This window comes from Scyliorhinus torazame, chromosome 14 (assembly GCF_047496885.1).
Source record: "Scyliorhinus torazame isolate Kashiwa2021f chromosome 14, sScyTor2.1, whole genome shotgun sequence".
Taxonomy (NCBI): Eukaryota; Metazoa; Chordata; class Chondrichthyes; order Carcharhiniformes; family Scyliorhinidae; genus Scyliorhinus; species Scyliorhinus torazame.
Window position 1 is genome coordinate 33,075,547 of NC_092720.1, and position 18,464 is coordinate 33,094,010.

General features: G+C 44.1%; 1 protein-coding gene across 3 annotated transcripts in view; it reads right to left on the minus strand.

Moving 5' to 3' along the window:
• dipk2ab (divergent protein kinase domain 2Ab) overlaps positions 1-18,464 on the minus strand; it is a 277,074-nt gene that overhangs the window by 233,813 nt on the left and 24,797 nt on the right. For 2 of the 3 annotated variants that reach the window (XM_072473888.1, XM_072473891.1), the window contains exon 2: positions 6,818-7,695. In XM_072473888.1, coding sequence (XP_072329989.1) covers positions 6,818-7,471 — 654 coding nt within the window. In that variant the 5' untranslated portion in view covers positions 7,472-7,695. Of the gene's footprint in view, positions 1-6,817; positions 7,696-10,548; positions 10,670-18,464 lie in introns of all 3 variants that reach the window. The other variant, XM_072473889.1, reaches the window with a different exon arrangement.

An 18,464-nucleotide genomic window follows, 5' to 3' on the forward strand; every position in this document is an offset into this window, starting at 1 on the left:
CCTTCCAGTCAAATCAGAAGAGCGGTTTTGAAGAAAGCAGTTTTGATTCAATTGGGAATACTCAGTTGGAAAGATTGAAGTCACGTCACGTTAGGTGGATTGGCCATGCTACATTGCCCCTTGGTGCCCAAAAGGTTAGGTTGAGTGGATGGGTTACAGGGAAAGGGTGGAGGCGTGGACCTCAGTCAGGTCCTCTTTCCAAGGGTCGTGAAGACTCGATGGGCCGAAAGTTCTTCTTCTGTGGGGATTCTATGATCTATGGTCTATGTGGTACACTTGTACTAAATGCAACAGTAGTTTTGCCTTGGGTAATACTACTGGATTTTGAGAGTTATAATGATCATAATAATAGTTATTAATATCATAAGTAGGCTTGCAATGAAGTTACTGTGAAAAGCCCCTAGTTGCCACACTACGGCATCTGTTCGGGTTCACTGAGGGAGAATTCAGAATGTCCAAATTACCGAACAGCATGCCTTTCGGGACTTGTGGGAGGAAACCAGAGCACCGGGAGGAAATCCACAAAGACCCACGGGAGAATGTGCACACTCCGCACAGACAGTGACTCAAGCTAGGAATCGAACCTGGGACCCTGGCACTGTGAAGCAACAGTGCTAACCACTGTGCTACCGTGCCGCCGAAGACATTTGCAAGGAAGCACTGCCTGGTAAGTGTTACTTGTGGTCTGACCAAGGTGGTCTATTGAGGGGTATGTTTTGTAAGACTGTTTTAATTATGTAACTGTAATATCGGTGTGTTAAAGTGCTTTCATCTGGTTAACAAATCTTTTCATTTTTAAAATCCCAAAAGTGTCACTGGAATTCAATGCTGCTGAGAACAGTAGATTTCTTCAAGATTTCCGAATACAAAAAAAAAGCTCGAATCCATAAGTCATCTCCTCTGAGATTTAACTTGGTCAGCAATTAATATTTGCTGTGGTCATAATAACAGAAACAAGGAGAGAGGTTTTATATCAAGTGCCTTCTGCCACTCAACTGCAAGTCGCTTGTTAAACTCTTCTACAGAATTCATAAATCCTTCAATAATGAAATATGTCCTTCAATTTCAGAAAAATGCTACTCATATTCAATCTGGTAAGGCCCTCACAGCTACTCTTGGTATGGTGATTGGAAAGATATAGGAGGGAGTAAAACTTGAAAAGGGATTGGTCCTTGAAAAACAAATCTAGCCTCCTTCCAGTTTTCCAGTCGACTTAGTGGCACTTCAGGTGTCACCTGGGATTGGAGTCCCAAGACCAGCAGTTTGCTCGACTTGAAAGCAAAGTCATTGATTTGTATATTTTTGCTTCCCCATAACCTTCCTATTTCTACCCACCAACCCCACTTTCTTCTGACCAGTATATTAACAGCTGATCATTTAACTCGCTTTAGGACGTCAAAAATATCCCCTACGCCCTGATCCATCCAGTTGCCTTTAACAAGGAAAAAGATCCCTCGTCCTCACCAGAGTCAGAATTCTAACTTAATACATTCAACTGGAGAAACTGAAGAATAATTCAAGGGGATTCTGTTATGAATGCCTCACCGTTCCTCTGGTGCAGGCTTACAGGAAGGCGGTAACACAGGGTATTGTCACTGGACCAGCAATCCAGAGATCCACGGTAATGCTCAGGGATCCCGGGTTCGAATCCCATCATGGGAGATGGTTAAATTTGAATTCAATAAAAAATCTGGAATTAAAAGTCTAATGACGACCATGAAACCATTGTTGATAAGTTATAAAAAAACATCTGGTTCACTAATGTCCTTCAGGGAAGGAAATCTTCTGTCCTTACCTGGTCTACAGGTGACTCCAGACCCACGCAGCAATGCAGTTGGCTCGTAACTGCCCCCTCCACTGAAATAGCCTAGCAAGCCACTCAGTTCAAGGGCAATTAGGGATGGGCAACAGTCCAGCGACACCCATACCCCAAGAATGAATTTTTAAAATGTTTTAATTGGCTATGGCATATTGATAGCAACCACAAATTCCATGGTGCAGTTTGGCCCCTACATGTAGTATTCGGCCACAGTAACTGGCAGTTACTAACACCCAATGCCTAGGGTCTGTAGTCTGGATATTTAATGTGATTCTCAGGGATGTCCACTTCATGCCCCAGTGAGGGAAATAAAGTCTTAGTTAAAAATGTGTGCCCTCTGCAAGTTGAAGAATGAGCACTCTGGGGATTATGGCGTGTGTTCTACTAATGTCATCATTTGCCACTCTCAAATTGGGACTTACGGTTGTGACCATGGAGTGAGTGGTCACATACAGGGCTGTTCCTGCTTAAAGTCACAGAAAAGGGCTCTTTTCACGCAGATCCGGGTGGAACTTTGATGAAAAGGGTAGGTGAATGTTAGGAGGAGTAGTTTACCTACCCCTGGAATGGTATGTCTTCTGATCGCCAGACCCGGCAGAAAGCAGAGCGAGATTTGGCTGGAAAGTTGAAACAGTCTGGTGCTGCAGCAACAGTCTCTTCCAGCATGCAGGCGGGGGAGGAGAAAGCTGTAAGGCCCCAGATACAGCAACTGATGACTTTTATCAAGGAGGGATTCCATAAGCAGAGGAAAGAAATGTGTGAGGATCATGCAAAGGCCATTGCAGAAGCTGTGGCACCCTGAAGAGTACTTTGGAGCACATGGAGAGATGTTTGGAGGTGCAGGGGCCGCAGATTCGGGAGATCGAAGGTGTGATCTCGGACCACAGCGATCGTGTGGTGGCTCTGGAGGCGGAGGTGGGGTTCCTAGGAGACCTTTGTAAAACGTTGAGGGCAAAGGTTGAGGAGCAGGAGAATACTTCAAGAAGACAGAACCTGCGAATAGTGAGCCTGCCTGAAGGAGTGGAAGGTGCGAGTGCCACGAGGTACGTCTCGAAGATGCTGGCAAGGCTGGTGGCAGAAGGGGTGCTGGATAAGGCACCTGAAGTGCACAGAGCGCATAGGACTCTGAGGCAGAAGCCTAGAGCTGGGGAGCCGCCACTGGCGGTGATCGTGAGACTCCATAAATTTGTGGAGAAAGAGAAAATTCTACGGTGGGCCAGGGAGAAGTGTAGCTGCAACTGGGAGGGAAAATAACGTCCAGATTTATCAGGACATCGGAGCAGAGTTGGCAAAACGGCGGGCAGGTTTCAACAAGGCCAAGGCGGTGCTGTACCGGCGGCAGATCAAGTTTGGGGTGCTCTATCCGGCGAAATTATGGGTGACATTCAGAGGCCGGGAGTATTATTTCGAGACCCCAGAAGGATGTGCCTTTGGGCAGGGGCAGCCGCGCTAGCAGGTTATGCTGGTGAACAGAAGTGAGGTGGTGGGGAGGAAAGCCAAGAGGGGTGGCTGGGGGAAGGGGGGAAATGGGGAAGTTGGGGAGAGAAGAAGGGGAAGGGGTAAAGCGGGGGTGGGTGGGGGGGGTTCTTCTGCAACGTGGCAGGAGGTGAGAGATGACATGGTCAAGGGGGAAGAAAGGGACATCTAGGATGGGCTAGGTACAGAGTGGAATTAAAGGGGCAGGAGTTAAGTGGGGAAGATGACGGATGGTAGAGGGGATTGGAGGCGCAAGCCTCCGGTACGGTTGGTAACGTGGAACGTCCGGGGACTGAATGGGCCGGTTAAAAGGTCGCGGGTGTTCGCACACCTCAGGAGCTTGAAAGCGGGGGTGGTCTTTTTGCAGGAGACACACCTCCATGTGAAGAACCAGGTTAGGTTAAGAAGGGGTGGGTTGGACAGGTTTTTCACTCGGGGTTTGATTCGAAATCGAGGGGTGTGGCGATTTTAATGAGCAAAAAAATGGGATTCGTGAGTGCGAAGGACTCACCAGTTGATCATGGGAGGAGATTTTAACTGTGTCCTGGAGCCAAGGGTGGATAGATCGAGCCCCAGGTCGATGGGTAGGGTACGAATGGCAAGGGAGCTGGGGGGGGTTTATGGAGAGGATGGGTATGGTACGCTTTCAGAACCCAGGGGGAAGGGAGTATTCCTTCTTTTCACACGTCTATAAGGTGTATTCGAGGATTGATTACTTTGTAGTGAGTCATGAGATTTTGGTTGGGGTGGAGCGGGCAGAGTATGCAGGGATAGTTATCTCGGACCATGCACCCCACTGGCTGGATATTCGGTTCAGTACGGGACGAGAGCAGAGACCGGGGTGGAGGTTTGACTCGGGGTTGTTGGCGGATGGAGGTTTTTGTGATAAGGTGCGGTTGGCGATTAGGGTTTATGTGGAGTTCAATCAGAATGGGAAGGTGTCGGTGGGCATTTTTTTGGGAAGCACTGAAGGCAGTGGTCCGGAGAGAAATTATCTTTTACAGTTCGTGTGAATAAGGAAAGGAGGGCGGAACATGACCGTCTAGTGAGCGAGATATTGGAGGTGGACAGGGAATATTCGAGGGTGCCCATCGTGGAGGGATTGGGAGGAGGAAAAAGTTGCAGGGGCAATTTGATAGGCTGACAACGGGGAGGGCTGGAGGGCAACTGCGTAGGGCAAGAGGGGTGCAGTACGAGTATGGGGAGAAGGCGAGCCGCATACTGGCGCACCAGCTGCGGAGGCAGGCTGCGTCCAGGGAAATATTGAAGATCCGGACTGAGGATGTGGTGTCAGAGCCAGGGAAGATAAATGAGGCATTTAGAGAGTATTACCAGGGACTTTATGAGGCAGACCCAGGAGGAGAGGAGGGGGTCATGGGGTGGTTTCTGGACGAGCTGGAATTTCCCCAGGTGGAGGAAGCAAAGAGACAGGCGTTGGAGGAGCCCCTGGGGCTGAGGGAGGTGCTAGAAAGTATCAGGGGTATGAAGTCGGGAAAGGAGGAAAATCTGTACAAACTGTAGAGTTGATTGTTGGGAAGAATGATTCCCGCGGTGTTTATTTGCTGTACCTACTTTGATAAGAGTTTAAATAAATGCGTTTATAAAAAAAAAAAAATTAGTCACTCTCAAATTAGGTGCATGGCAAGTCACATTTAAGTTAAAATCCCGCTGAAATGCATCAACAGCATGCTTCATCCAAATCAAGAGTATCTGTTCCACCTCTATATTTCCTATTTATTTTCCATAGCCATCTTTCAACTATCAGGTTGAGAATATCCAATTATGAATCCCTGCAGTTATACATAGAACATACAGTGCAGAAGAAGGCCATTCAGCCTATCGAGTCTGCACCGACCCACTTAAGCCCCCACTTCCATCCTATCCCCATAACCCAATAACCCTTCCTAACCTTTTTGAATACTGAGGGCAATTTAGCATGGCCAATCCATCTAACTTGCACATCTTTGGACTGTGGGCGGAGCACCTGGAGGAAACCCACGAAGGCACCGGGAGAACGTGCAGACTCCGCACAGACAGTGACCCAGCAGGGAATCGAACCTGGGACCCTGGCGCTGTGAAGCCACAGTGCTAGCCATATGTGCGACCGCGCTGCCCCGAATTAGTGCTTTATTCTCTTGCTCAAGACTAAAAAGACTTCATTTTGACCTACCAAAAGGTATCCAACACCAGACACCATGGTGCAGCTCTTGGAAAAGTCCAGGACCTCGGAAGCTAGGGCAAAAATTCAATAGCTAGAAAACTAAAACTGCATTCTGACCTGACTTTGCTTGAAGTGAAGATGCAGAGGGAGATCGCCCGAGAGATCCATTGCAGAAGTAGTAGCAAAGGGCAGAAGAAGAAAAAACTCCACTGTGCAGCTGAGGACTCCAGAGGTTGCTTGTAGGTCCAATTGGAATACCCATGGATTGCAGAGTAAAAGCACCAAGGAGAGGTTCTTGACCACCAGTAGTTTTAAAATGTTTGCGGCCATTTAATAGTCAGAGCCACTCATTTCCAAATGCATTACAGCCAGCCAGACTTGTGTCCATTATGGAACTAACCAAAACAGTCCAAATTCATCCGATCATGCTCACAATTGTACGAATTACTAGGCCAGGTTAGATGCAAAATGCAAATTGTAGGTACATTTCACCATCTTAAACAGCATCCTCAAATTCTACCCCTTTTAAATAAGCGCAAATTACTTGATCATTATTACCATTGTCTGGAATGCTAAACCAACAATGAGCAAAAAGGTCTGCGAACCAACCAACACCTGCATGCAGATTTCTGTGAAGCAATATTCCATGTCATTTGAAATCATTAACCGCCAACTACAATCCCAATATAAATTCATTTATAAATGACTGTTTACAAACTTCACATTTTTAAACTTGTGATGGCTTCAACATCACAGAAAATGTGAACCATAACTTTTTATGCTTTGCAAAAAAAAAAATTAAAACATTGAGATACGGAATATAAAACCTTGAAATTATTACAGCTTGCATTATGAAATAGCTACACTCAGTAAATTTCGTCCATTTACAAACCAATTTGGATTAAAAGACCACCACTCATGTCAATGAAAATGTTTCTTTTGTGCGTCCATGCCACTGGCACGGTGTTGTCCAACTCAATTCAATGAAATGTTCATTTGCAAATCATTCACAAAACAAACTCAATATTTCGCAAGGTTCTGTGTCATTTTGTATTGGACAAGTCCAATGGAGGGAAAAAGAAGAGCACTTTGTCTATAAAATTTTGAAGAAAAATATATTCCATGTAAAAGACAATATTGTGAAGGAGGCACAGAATGACCAAAATTTCTGTTCAATTCACAAGCAAATCATTTCATCCACGTGCTCAAAACTTGACATTGCATGAACCTCACAATCGAATAAAATGTACACATTAGAACAAAAGATAAAAAGAATGATTTTATAAAGTTTGTTAGATAAGATGAAATAAACGAGTTACAACTGAATCAACTTTCATGAAAAGGTGTAGCACCAATCATACCTGGAGAACCAGAGGCTCTGGGTTGAAAGCCAACGTCAGAAGTAGCTGCATTCGCTCAGAGTCTTTCAAATTCTTCATTAAAAAGCTTCCAGAATCCTTTGTTTCAGCATACCTGCGTACTATTCTGTCTAGGAGTCTTTGCGACGGACAATGCACAAAGTCTGACCACCCCTCGACAACATCAGGGGTCAGTAATCGAACTTCCCCGTTTAAACGAGAAAACTGAGTCTTGTAGATAGCTTGTGTAACATCACAACGGGGACGACCTGTGGCCCGTTTGCAGACCTTGTGGTCCATATCACTTAGTTCTTGATTAGAACCCAAGCGTTTGAGGACAATACGCCTTGCACCTTCTCTTGGTTCCCCATACTGAGCGAAGTAGACATTTTTCACATTCAAAAAGTCCAGTATTCGGAGACGGCCCCATGCTTCAAAAGTGATTTGGCCATTCATAAACTTACGACACCAGCTAGTACCGAAACAGGCTGGGCACTTGTTGAGGCTAATAAAGCGACGATCTGTAAGTTCATTCTTCTGAAATGAGGCAAATAACGAGTGCGTATTCAGCAACGTAAAAACCAAAAGGCTCACCACAAACAGGAACTTCAGACAACGGTACATGCGGCCAAACTTCAGCTTTAGCAATCGCCACATGGTTCTGCCTGCACTTCAGCTTTAATGACACATTTAGTAACTCTTAAGATTCTTTATGCCAGTCCATATCAACAAGCGACCTACCCTTGCATACTATTTTTGGTTTTTTTAAATTTGATCAGACAAGCAAGCAAATGGCCCTGGCCAGTTCCAAGAATCATATGTCTCATATCTTCAATGTTTCAGCAAATCCTTGCAAAGTACTTTCTGTATTGTAGATCAGTCTAGAAAATAAGGAAAAACACATTACTTTCAACAACTTAATAGCCACATAACTATTAAATTCCAAATACTGAGCAATTTTCAGTTGCATTGCACATGGAGTCAAAATCAAGGAGCAAAGTTTACAATTTAGGAGTTTCCAAAAGCGCAAGTTTCTCTGTAGTTCAGGTCAAGGAGTTGGGAGATGCTACACTGAAGAGCCTGAGTGGACAAATTTACATGAACATTTCCTATTATAAAAGTAAAAAAACGCAAACTGAAAAGCGTGATAAAGAACCTGAAAGTTTGGTGGTCAGGAAAAGTTTCCAAGTGTGAGATAACATAATCTTTATTAGTGTCACAAGTAGGCTTACATTAACACGGCAATAGAGTTTGTGAAAATCCCCTAATCGCCACATTCTGGCACCTGTTCGAGTACACGGAGGGAGAATTCAGAATGTCCAACAAGCACGTCTTTCGGGACTTGTGGGAGGAAACTGGAGCACCCGGAGCCACGCAGACAAGGGGAGAAGGTGCAAACTCCACACAGTGACCCAAGCCAGGAATCGAACCTGGGACCCTGGCGCTGTGAAGCAACAGTGCTAACCATTGTGCTACCGTGCTGCCCATATTTTGTTTTGCGTAAGCATGCTGCCATAGTTTTGTGTCAACTTTTTAATTATAAATTCCCAATCCATGCGGTAAACTGCCAGCTTGCATTTCACCATAATAACCCATTTCTCAATTTTTAAGAACATTACAGCACAGGAAGCCATTCAGCCCATCATATCTATGCTGGCTCCTTAATACAGGTATCCAATTAGTACCATTCGCCATAGCCTGTAAAAAATGTTATCCTTTAAATGTTTATCAAATTCCACTATTCACAGAATCACAGAATTTAACAGTGCAGAGGAGGCCCTTCGGTCCATCGAGTCTACACGGACACGTAAAAAAAACACCCAACCTATTTACCTAATCCCATTTACCAACACTTGGCTCATAGCCTTGAATGTTATGATGTGCCAAGTACTCATCCAGGTCCTTTTTAAAGGATGCAAGGCATCTGCCTCTACCACCCTCCCAAGCAGTGCATTGCAGACCGTCACCATTCTCTGGGTAAAAAGGTTTTTGTCACAAGCCCCCCCTAAAACCTTCTGCCCCTGACCTTGAACTTGTGTCCCCCTCGTGACTGACCCTTCAACTAAGGGGAAAACAGCTGCTCCCCATCCACCCTGCCTTGAGCACCTCGATCAGGTCGCCCCACAGTCTTCTCTGTTCCAATGAAAAAAACCCAAGCCTATCCAACTTCTCTTCATATCTTAAATGTTCCATCCCAGGCAACATCCTGGTGAATCTTGTGCAATTACATCCTTCCTATAAATGTGGCGACCAGAACTGCACACAGTACTCCAGCTGTTGCCTCACTAAAGTTCTATATAACTCCAACATGACCTCAAGTGCCCCATATGCCTTTTTCACCACCCTATTATCCTGCCCTTCTGAGATCGATAGATAAACATGCCAAGGTAATTTTGTTCCTCAGAACTTCTTAGTGTCAAGCCATTCATTGAATACTTCCTTGTCAAATTACTCCTTCCAAAGTGCATCACCTCACACTTTTCAGGGTTAAATTCCATCTGCCACTTTTCTGCGCATTTGACCATCCAGTCTATATATTCCTGTAACCCAATACACCCAAACTCACTGTTAACCACCCAGCCAATCTTTGTGTCATCCACAAATATACTGATTCTACCCCCCACAGTCACCTATGTTGTTTATATAAATGGAAAAATAATAGGGGACCCAGCACAAACCCCCTTGGTAAGCTATTGGACATTAGCTTCCTCAATCTCGGTCTTCTACAATTTTGAATCCATCTTATCAAATTACCTTACATCCCATGTGCATTTGCCTTCTTTATAAGTCTTCCACGTGGGACCTTGTAAAAGGCTTTGCTGAAATCCATATAAACTACATCAGCTGGTCACCTCCTCAAAAAATTCAATCAAATTTATTCGGCATAACCTCCCTCAGACAAAGCCATACTGACTATCCCTGATCAAACCTTTCCCCTCCAAGTGGAGATAGATTCTCTCCTTCAGAATTTTCTCCAATAGTTTCCCAACCATTGACGTGAGCCTCACTGGACTGTAATTCCCTGGTTTCTCTCTACAGCTCTTCTTAAACAGTAGTACCACATTAGCTGTTCTCCAGTCGTCTGGCACCTCTCTCATGGCCAGAGAGGAATAAAAAATTTGGATCACAATTTAAATTTGCTCCCATCACCCTTTCAGACAGCAAATTCCAGATCACAACAACTTGCTACAAAAATAAACCTACAAGTAATATCAGAAAACATAATACATAAAATGTACACGTAAAACATAATCTGGAGATCTCTTTGCTTTTATATTTACTCGTCTTTTTTCTTGGACCAGAACACGTTTGCTTATGAACAAAATGCTCAGCAGGTGCCTTCAAGAGCGATACAAAGATAATGGACAGAATTTTGCACAGAAACAAACTATTTATTTTTAAATGCTGCAAAATTAATTAACAGAAGCATGGTGCAAATAACTTTTTTGCATTTTTCATTGAATGTCTCATTAATTTAGTCAAAAGGCTTAGTTATCAACTTGTATGAGTTGTCCTAAAAAGCACAAGATTGGTGCTATTTTATGAAAAAACAACCCTGGGTGCATCAGATTTACTCTTACACATTATTGCTTTATTCACAAGGTATTGTTGTCTGTTTTCAGATAAGATTAGAGTTTATTCAGATTATAGTTGATTGGCAGGTCACTGTACTGTCAACCACCTGCTGCCCTGCCCACACTAGCAGGAATAGACTTAATTCAGAACTAAATTACCAGATTACTGCAGCATGTAGAAAAATCCTGCGATCTGGTATTCCAAGTGCAACTAAGCAAATTTTGCAACAAGTTCGAATCCATCACCACGGACTATAAGTTGAGTCATCGGTTCCTAAAACTTCAAAAACGAAGAGCAGAAACTCTCAAACGTTAGTGTGACACCGAAATCAAATCCCATAAGACAAGGTATATGCTGTCCGCATCAAACCTGACGCATTCTGGGAAATTTTTCACAAGTTTATACACATATCCGTCAAACAAAAATTACTATTTAATGCTTTTATTTTGAAACACAGGTAATCCTAAACAACCACCATCGTATAAGGTCCAAATTAAGTGCTCCTCATATTTTGGCCCAAGGCCCAAATTGCCTAAGTGCCAAAATTCTATGCATGAGTGTTTAACCTCCAGAACTAGCTTACCTGTGTTGACAGGACAAACTTGAGCAGACTGCCAAGTGGCAATGGCCCACAGTAGGTGGGGGTTGCCACACTTTAAGCAAACAGCTGGTACAGGAGAACAGTTGGCACTTTCCCCTCAGTAACTGTCCAAAATAAGAGATCAAACAAAATTTTTAAAAATTAAAAAAATATATATATATGTTGCAGTAAATTTATTTAAGTATGCCCTTGGGAGCTTTTAATGCCTCCATTATAGGTGACAGTCCCAGTTTACTCTCACCTCTGTCAGGAGGTTGAGAGTTCAAGTCCCACACCAGAGATTTGAGCAGGCTATGAAAGTTACCAGCTGTGCAGTACTGAGCAAGTGCTAAGCTGTTATGAACACAATCTAACAGACGGGAAATTATACCAATACACAGTCCAGATGGTCATATAAAATCTCAACATTATTCAAGCAGGATCCTCGCTGCCCTGGCCAACATTGATCCTTCAACCAACACTTCAAACAGATTATCTGACATATTTCTTTGCTGAATGTGAGAACTTGCTGTGCACAAATTGGTTGCTGCATTTTCTCGATTACAACTGTGACTTCATTGCCCATCCAGCCCTGAGATCACAAAGAGGTGCTATACAAATGCATGTTCTTCCTCTAAGTTTTGATTTGAAGGCTTCAACCTATCTCAAAAATACAATCTCCGACTTCATTTTATTGCCCAATGTCTTCAGTTGAATTTAGGTTTAAGCAGTATAGCAAATTTTCCAGATGCTTCAGTAGCATCCTTTCACCTAAAATGATTTTTCTTAGAAAAACAAAATCCCATAGATGATGAAATTCTGAAATAAAAATAATGCTGGAAATATTCAGGTCTAACGTCGTCTTTGGAATTTCTCTCTCTCCACAGATGCTGTCTGACCTGCTGAGTATTTCCAGCATTTTCTGTTTTTATTTCTTTTTCTTTAGCTTTTGCTCAGATCTTCTTCAAAATTATTTGAAGGTAGAAAACAAGTTATAAAATCTAAACCTTAATCAGAAAGTTTGTTTTTATAAAACACAAACTCAGCTCGAGAGAAAAAAAAGTACACACCTGAAAACATAGCAAGTGAGTTCAGGTGAAGAATTAACGACAAAGCATGGCAGAGAACTAGGTCTTATGGTGTCACAGCCAACAAAAGTGTTTAATTATTTCACCTGTGCCTTGATAAAAGATTAAATCTGTAAATGTTATAATTACCACCATCTAGGAAGGTGATTTGAATTGCTGACACCTCAGGGAAAGAAATAAATAGCAAGTGACAGAAACACTCTCCAGTTGAACTTTAATAATTTAATTTCAAGAAGCAGCTAAATTCTGAAGCAAATAAAGTTTGTAAGGGATAGATGGAAAGGGGCGTTGAAAGGGAGAAAGGATTTGAGTACTGTTGAAAAGTGGCATGTTGTCGAAGCTTTTTGGTCTTGCACGCATCAGGACAAATGCAACATTTCAAAACCAAAAGGAGCCAATTGGTTAAGGAGTAGATTCTGATTGGCTGAGGTACCCTATTGTTTTCTCCATGACAACGCCTCACCCAATATAAGAAACACATGTTGAAACTACACATTTGCAGCGTAAAGCCGCTAATTTCACATGTTGCTCAACCTTTTGAGATACCGTACCATTCCAGGATAATTTGAGGTGACTGGGCACTTCTCAGTCTGAAAGTGGCAGCATTCAGCCTAATTGTGAGTATGTGCAATACAAGCAAGCAAGCAATGATCTGATTGCGATAGCTATTAGCTCGCTGGATATCTTTGATGCATCCCTATTTCAGTGTCAGCCTAGAAGGTGGAAAAATGATTTGGGCCAACATGAGTGGTCTTTTGCCCTGACAGGATGCTGCCGTTAACCCAGAAAGACATTCTTCCTAGCACACAAATGAGTAATGTAGTGCATGAATTTCAGTGCCAGTGCAATACTTTTGACTGTTCGCAATAGGCAGAGTACTAACCGCACTCAACCAGCTCGTGCTTGCAAAACTCAGAACATAATGTCTATCATTAGATGGGATTCCATGAGTGGATAGCACTTGCTGAACAATCCCCAGAGTGCTAAGAATTAAATCATCAATAGAAGATCACTTGGGTTAACAATGTGGCTCACTTACACTTGCTGGAGGTTATCTAAATTCATAGCATGTCCAGGCATTGTGCCTTCTTTGAATTCAACAAAAGCATGAGGGAACAATAGTTCCCTGGTGCACCGTCAATGGCAACACCTGGCCAGAGTCAACTTGCCAACCAATCAGCACCCTTTTCTCATGAAATTTAATTTGCTGCCTCCTTTGAGTTTTGGCTAGTGTCTGACCTGATGAGTGCAAGGTTTAAAGCTTCAGTAGCATGTCTCTTTTTCCAAGCAATGCAGCTTAACAGATCTAGCTGTCAATGCCTCATTAACTTGCAAGTTTTAAGAAACGAACTAAGCCTTTGGACATATGCCACTCTTGAGCAACTGAATGGAAACAGTTTTTCCTTTGAAATGATATCCAAAAAGGCTGCTTTGTACTGGCACATCAGATTTTGTTTATTCAGTTAGAAGTTTTATTCGGTCTCCATGAGGTGTAGATTCTCTTTGCCTCCTTCAATATTGTTTTGTAGTAATCTTTACCGGAGAGATGTAAAAAGGTACCTTCACTGTAACAAAGTACATCCAGACTGTGTAAGTATGGCAGCCAGTTATAAGCAGAGATAAATGCGCTTAATTGCAGATTTTGGCTGCAGAGATCAAAGATGATCAAAGTTGAGCCTGCTAACTCAGATACAATTACAAATCTGCAGCGTGGACTCAACCCGAACAGACAATCCAGGTGGATCAGATAAGCCCACTGCCAAAGGAATTTAACATTACACAAGCTGTCACTACCAGGGGACCCACTTCCTGTATTCTAATGTCCAGACTGGCAAGCCCAGTGCATATAGTTTTACACAGAAATAATGACCACGTGTTATCATGCACTTGCATGATAATTCTAACAACTTTGATAAAGCAAAGATTTCTCATTACTAGCATTCCAAGTGCGATCTCTCAAATTAAAATGTACAAGGAGGTGGTAGAAATGAGAGATTTGTTTCTGGAGGGGCGGTTCATGGGTTTGGAGGAGCTGACAGAGAAGTATGGGATCCCACGGACCGAGACTGTCAGTATATGCAGGTGCAGGATTTTTGTGAGGAAGATCTTTCCGACGTTCCCTGTGATGCCGCCATCCTCACTGTTAGACAGCGTGCTGCCAGTAACGAGCACCTTAGGGATTCATGGAGGATTCTGCAGGAAGATATGATGCCGCTGGAGGGGGTTACGGCTAAGTGGGAGGAGGAGTTAGGGATGGCTCAAAGTGTTGCACAGGGTGAACGCCACAACTTGGTTTGCAAGATTTGGGTAGATTCAATGAAAGGTGGTGCACAGGGCACATTTAACAAGGTTGAGGATAAGCCAGCTGTTTGTGAGAGTGGAGGATAAGTGTGAGCGGTATGGGAGGGGCCTGGCCAATCATGTTCACATGTTCTGGTATTGCCCTGTCCTGGGAAGATTTGGGGGCTTGTTCTTCAGCACCATGTCAGCAACCTTGCAAATGGATTTGGAGCCCAATCTCCTAGGGGCCATATGTTGGGTGTCAGACCTGCAGATGGGGATGGATGTTTTAGCTTTCGCCTTGCTGATTCCTCGCAGGCGGGTCCTGTTGGGGTGGAGGTCAGCTTCTCCCCCCGGTGCCTCAGTACGGCTGGGGGACTTAATGGAATTCCTACACCTTAAAAAAGTTACGGTCACCTTGAGAGGGGGTCTTTAAAAGATGGAGTCCGTTCATTCTGTATTTCAAGAAGTTGGTCGCAGTCAGCTGCTGGGGGAGGGGATGGGGATGTTGTGGGTGTTTTTTTTGTACTAGTTCTGTTTGGGGTGGGTGTTTTCCTTGTTATGTATAAAATGTTAAAAATTTAATTAAAATATTGTAAAAAAATATGTAGCCACAGCAAAGTATTCAATGATACAAAGTAATTTCTCCATGAATGTGTGAAAACGTTTATCGGTCAAATAAATTAGGTAATTTGCTTGGAGACTAGACTAACACAGATCAGTCTGGCTAAAATTCTGTCAACATTTATACATGGTAATGATTGGATCCAATCTATTTGTTCACATACACTGGGTTTTCAGCATCATGAATCGACACTCCCTTGCTGTCTCCTCCACCCGCTCCCCGACTCATTGGCACTAACAGCTTGGTGTTTCATATGTTCACTCAACTGGGAAAAAAAATCCAGCTAGGAAAAGAGATTGGGATCAATACCAGAAGTGGTTAGTGGGGCGGCATGTGGCGCAGTGGATAGCACTGGGACTACGGCGCTGAGGCCCGGGTTTGAATCCCAGCCCTGGGTCACTGTCCGTGTGGAGTTTGCACATTCTCTCCATGTCTGCGTGGGTTTCACCCAAAGATGTGCAGGATAGGTGGATTGGCCATATCTTATTAAAGCAGTAAAAAATATATACAAGGCCAAACGGTACAAACACTCATTTTGTGTTGGAGAAACAGGGTACCCTCCCCTCAGTACCAATGTACGGGGAGGAGGGGGGGGGGGGGGGGTGGGGGGGGGGTGGATACTCTGATTATTAAAACAGTTCACAACACGTTTCTACAAAAAACAAATGGTGCGAGCACTAAACTTTGCATTGGAGAGACGAGATACCCTCTCCTCTGTACCAACAGAAGGGAAAGGAAGGGGGGGGGGAGAGAGAGAGAGGGGAAAGGAGGGTGGTTGGGAGGGAGGGAGTCGGAGTGTTAGTGAAGGGGGGGCCCAATAGGGCACTGCCTGAACTATCTACAAAGGTAGAAAAACAAAAGAACCTTCATTTCTGATGTGCCAGATTCTGGGAGTTCCTCAGAGGAGGGTGAAGGGCGACAGTGTCAGGCACGAGTGAAACCCGCACCCCACTACAGAGCGTCTCATGCACCCTGCGCTCCCGACACTGGGCGCCTGACAGCCTTCGGACAGTCACCCTGCGGGCCCGAATCCGCCACCACACTGAGTGCGACGGGCGACACGGGCCCACCAACCAACTCAGGAGCTGCCTTGATCCCGCCACCGGGATCATCAACAGGCAGGATCTCCTCACGCTCCTCCCAGAGTCCCGGGCCAGCGGGAGGCAGTGGTGCATATGCCTGCTCTGCCTAGGTGGTGCAGATGCCTGCTCCGCCTAGGTGGATTGGCCATGCTAAATTGCCCCTTAATTGGAAAAAAAAAATAATTGGGTACTCTTTATTTTTAAAAAAAAATGGTTAGTGAAACACATCCAATTTTAATTAAAAGCATAATTTTCAATGTTTTCTGTCCTCATAGTACTGAAAGTATGGACTGAAAGGGGAGGGGAAAACATACAACACAAGGATCCTTTCAATTACCTAATTTGCTGATTTCTGTCCCAACCGAAATCTTGTGTCACTCGAACTTTCACTAATTTTAACTCTGTCATAACCCCCAAGAAAGACAAGTCAGTCAGTGTATTTTCTAAATGGCAAAAAGCATTTTTGAATGAGCAGAGAGGTTTGTGTCCAAGTACAGAAATTACTAACAGCTAGCGGACATGTACAAGAATTGATGTCGCAGCTGTGCAGAGCTCTGGCTGACTCCATCAAGTGACCGCACTCAGTTCTGGGCATGCACCTCAGGAAAGATGTGCTGGCCTTGGAGAGAATATGATGCATTTTAATTTAACCTGATATCATTAGTTTAGGAGGACAGGTTGTATAGAACAGTTCAGTCTTCAATCTTTCTTTCAAGCACATCTTGACACACGCACGACTTTATCCCCTTTGGGAAGTCATTCCTGAGTTGATTGTCAGACCATTGAACTGTGTTATGAATGCTCCTTCGCGGCCAACAAGTCGTAGCATTGGACCTGAATCCAGAGCTACTGCACTCCTTACAGCTAAAGGATCATCCCCATAACACTTCTTTTAAATCTCCCCTTCACTTTTGCGTATATTCAATGGTCCATGGCATACACCCAAGTAAATAACAGATCCATTTAAAGTGCACAATGTAAATACATAAACATAGACATTGGGTGTAGCATACAGAATATAGTGATACAACAGGAGAGAGGATGCGTAGAAATATCAGTTCAGTCCATAAAAGGGCCATTCATGAGTCTGGTAACAGCGGGGAAGAAGCTGTTTTTGGATTTATCGGTGCATTCCAAACTTTTGTATCTTCTGCCCAATGGAAGAGGGAATAACCCGGATGGGAGGGGTCTTTGATTATGCAGCCCACTTTCCCAAGGCAGTGGGAGATGTAGACAGAGTCGGGAGGCGGGTTTGTGTGATGGACTGGGCTGTGCTCATGGCCCTCCGTAGTTTCTTACAGTCTTGGGCCAAGCAATTGCCTTACCAAGCTGTGATGCAGCCAGGTAGGATGTTTTCTATGGTACGTCAACAAAAATTGTTAATCGTCATTATGGACATGCCAAATTTCCTTAGTTTCCTGAAGAAGTATAGGCGCTATCGTGCTTTCTCGGTCATAGCATTGACGTGGGTGGACCCAGAACAGATTGTTGGTGATGTTTACATCTAGAAATTTGAAACTGTCAACCATCTCCACCTCGGTACCATTGACACGGCAGGGGCATGTGCGACACTTTGCTTCCTTGAGTCAATGACCAGCTCCTTAGTTTTCCTGACATTGAGGGAGGGATTGTTGTCGTTGCACCATGCCACTAAGTTCTCCGTCTCCCTTCTGTACTTTGACTCATTGTTGTTTGCGATCCGGGCCACTACGGTCATGTTGTCAGTAAACTTGTAGATGGAGGTGGAGCCGAATTTTGCCACACAGTTGTGTGTGTACAAGCAGTACAGTAGGGGGCTAAGTACGCAGCATTGTGGGGCCCCAATATTGAGGACTATCGTGGAGGAGGTGTCATTGTTTATCCTTATGGATTGCAGTCTGTGGACAAAGTCGAGAATCCAGTTGCAAAGAGAGGAGCCACGTCCTAGGTTTTGGAGTTTGGCTGAGATCAGATGAAGTCACGTTTATCAAAGTTAGGCCAAGTCCTTCCATTCTGTATTCAATTGAATGTAGGAGGATTAAGGAGTGATCTAATGGAATTGCTTCTGATTAAAAGATTTGATAGATCCTCACTGTCTATGAGGGCAGCCTGGTGGCACAGTGGTTAGAACTGCTGCCTCAGCGCCAGGGACCCAGGTTAAATTCTGGCCTTGCGTGACTGTGGAATTTGCAGTGTTTCCCAATGTCTGCGTGGGTTTCCTCCCACAGAACCACAGGTTAGGTGGAGTTAACGGATTACAGGGATAGGGAGTAGTCCTAGGTTGGTAAGTGGGCAATTTTGGCATCTTTAGATATTACACTGCAACCAGTTTACAAACTAGTTCCGTTATTTACTGGAGAAGTTAAAGTCTTCTGACGGAGAAACAAGCTGCCAATTGTAAAAAGATATCACAGGGATAAAATCTGCCAGTGGGAGCTGG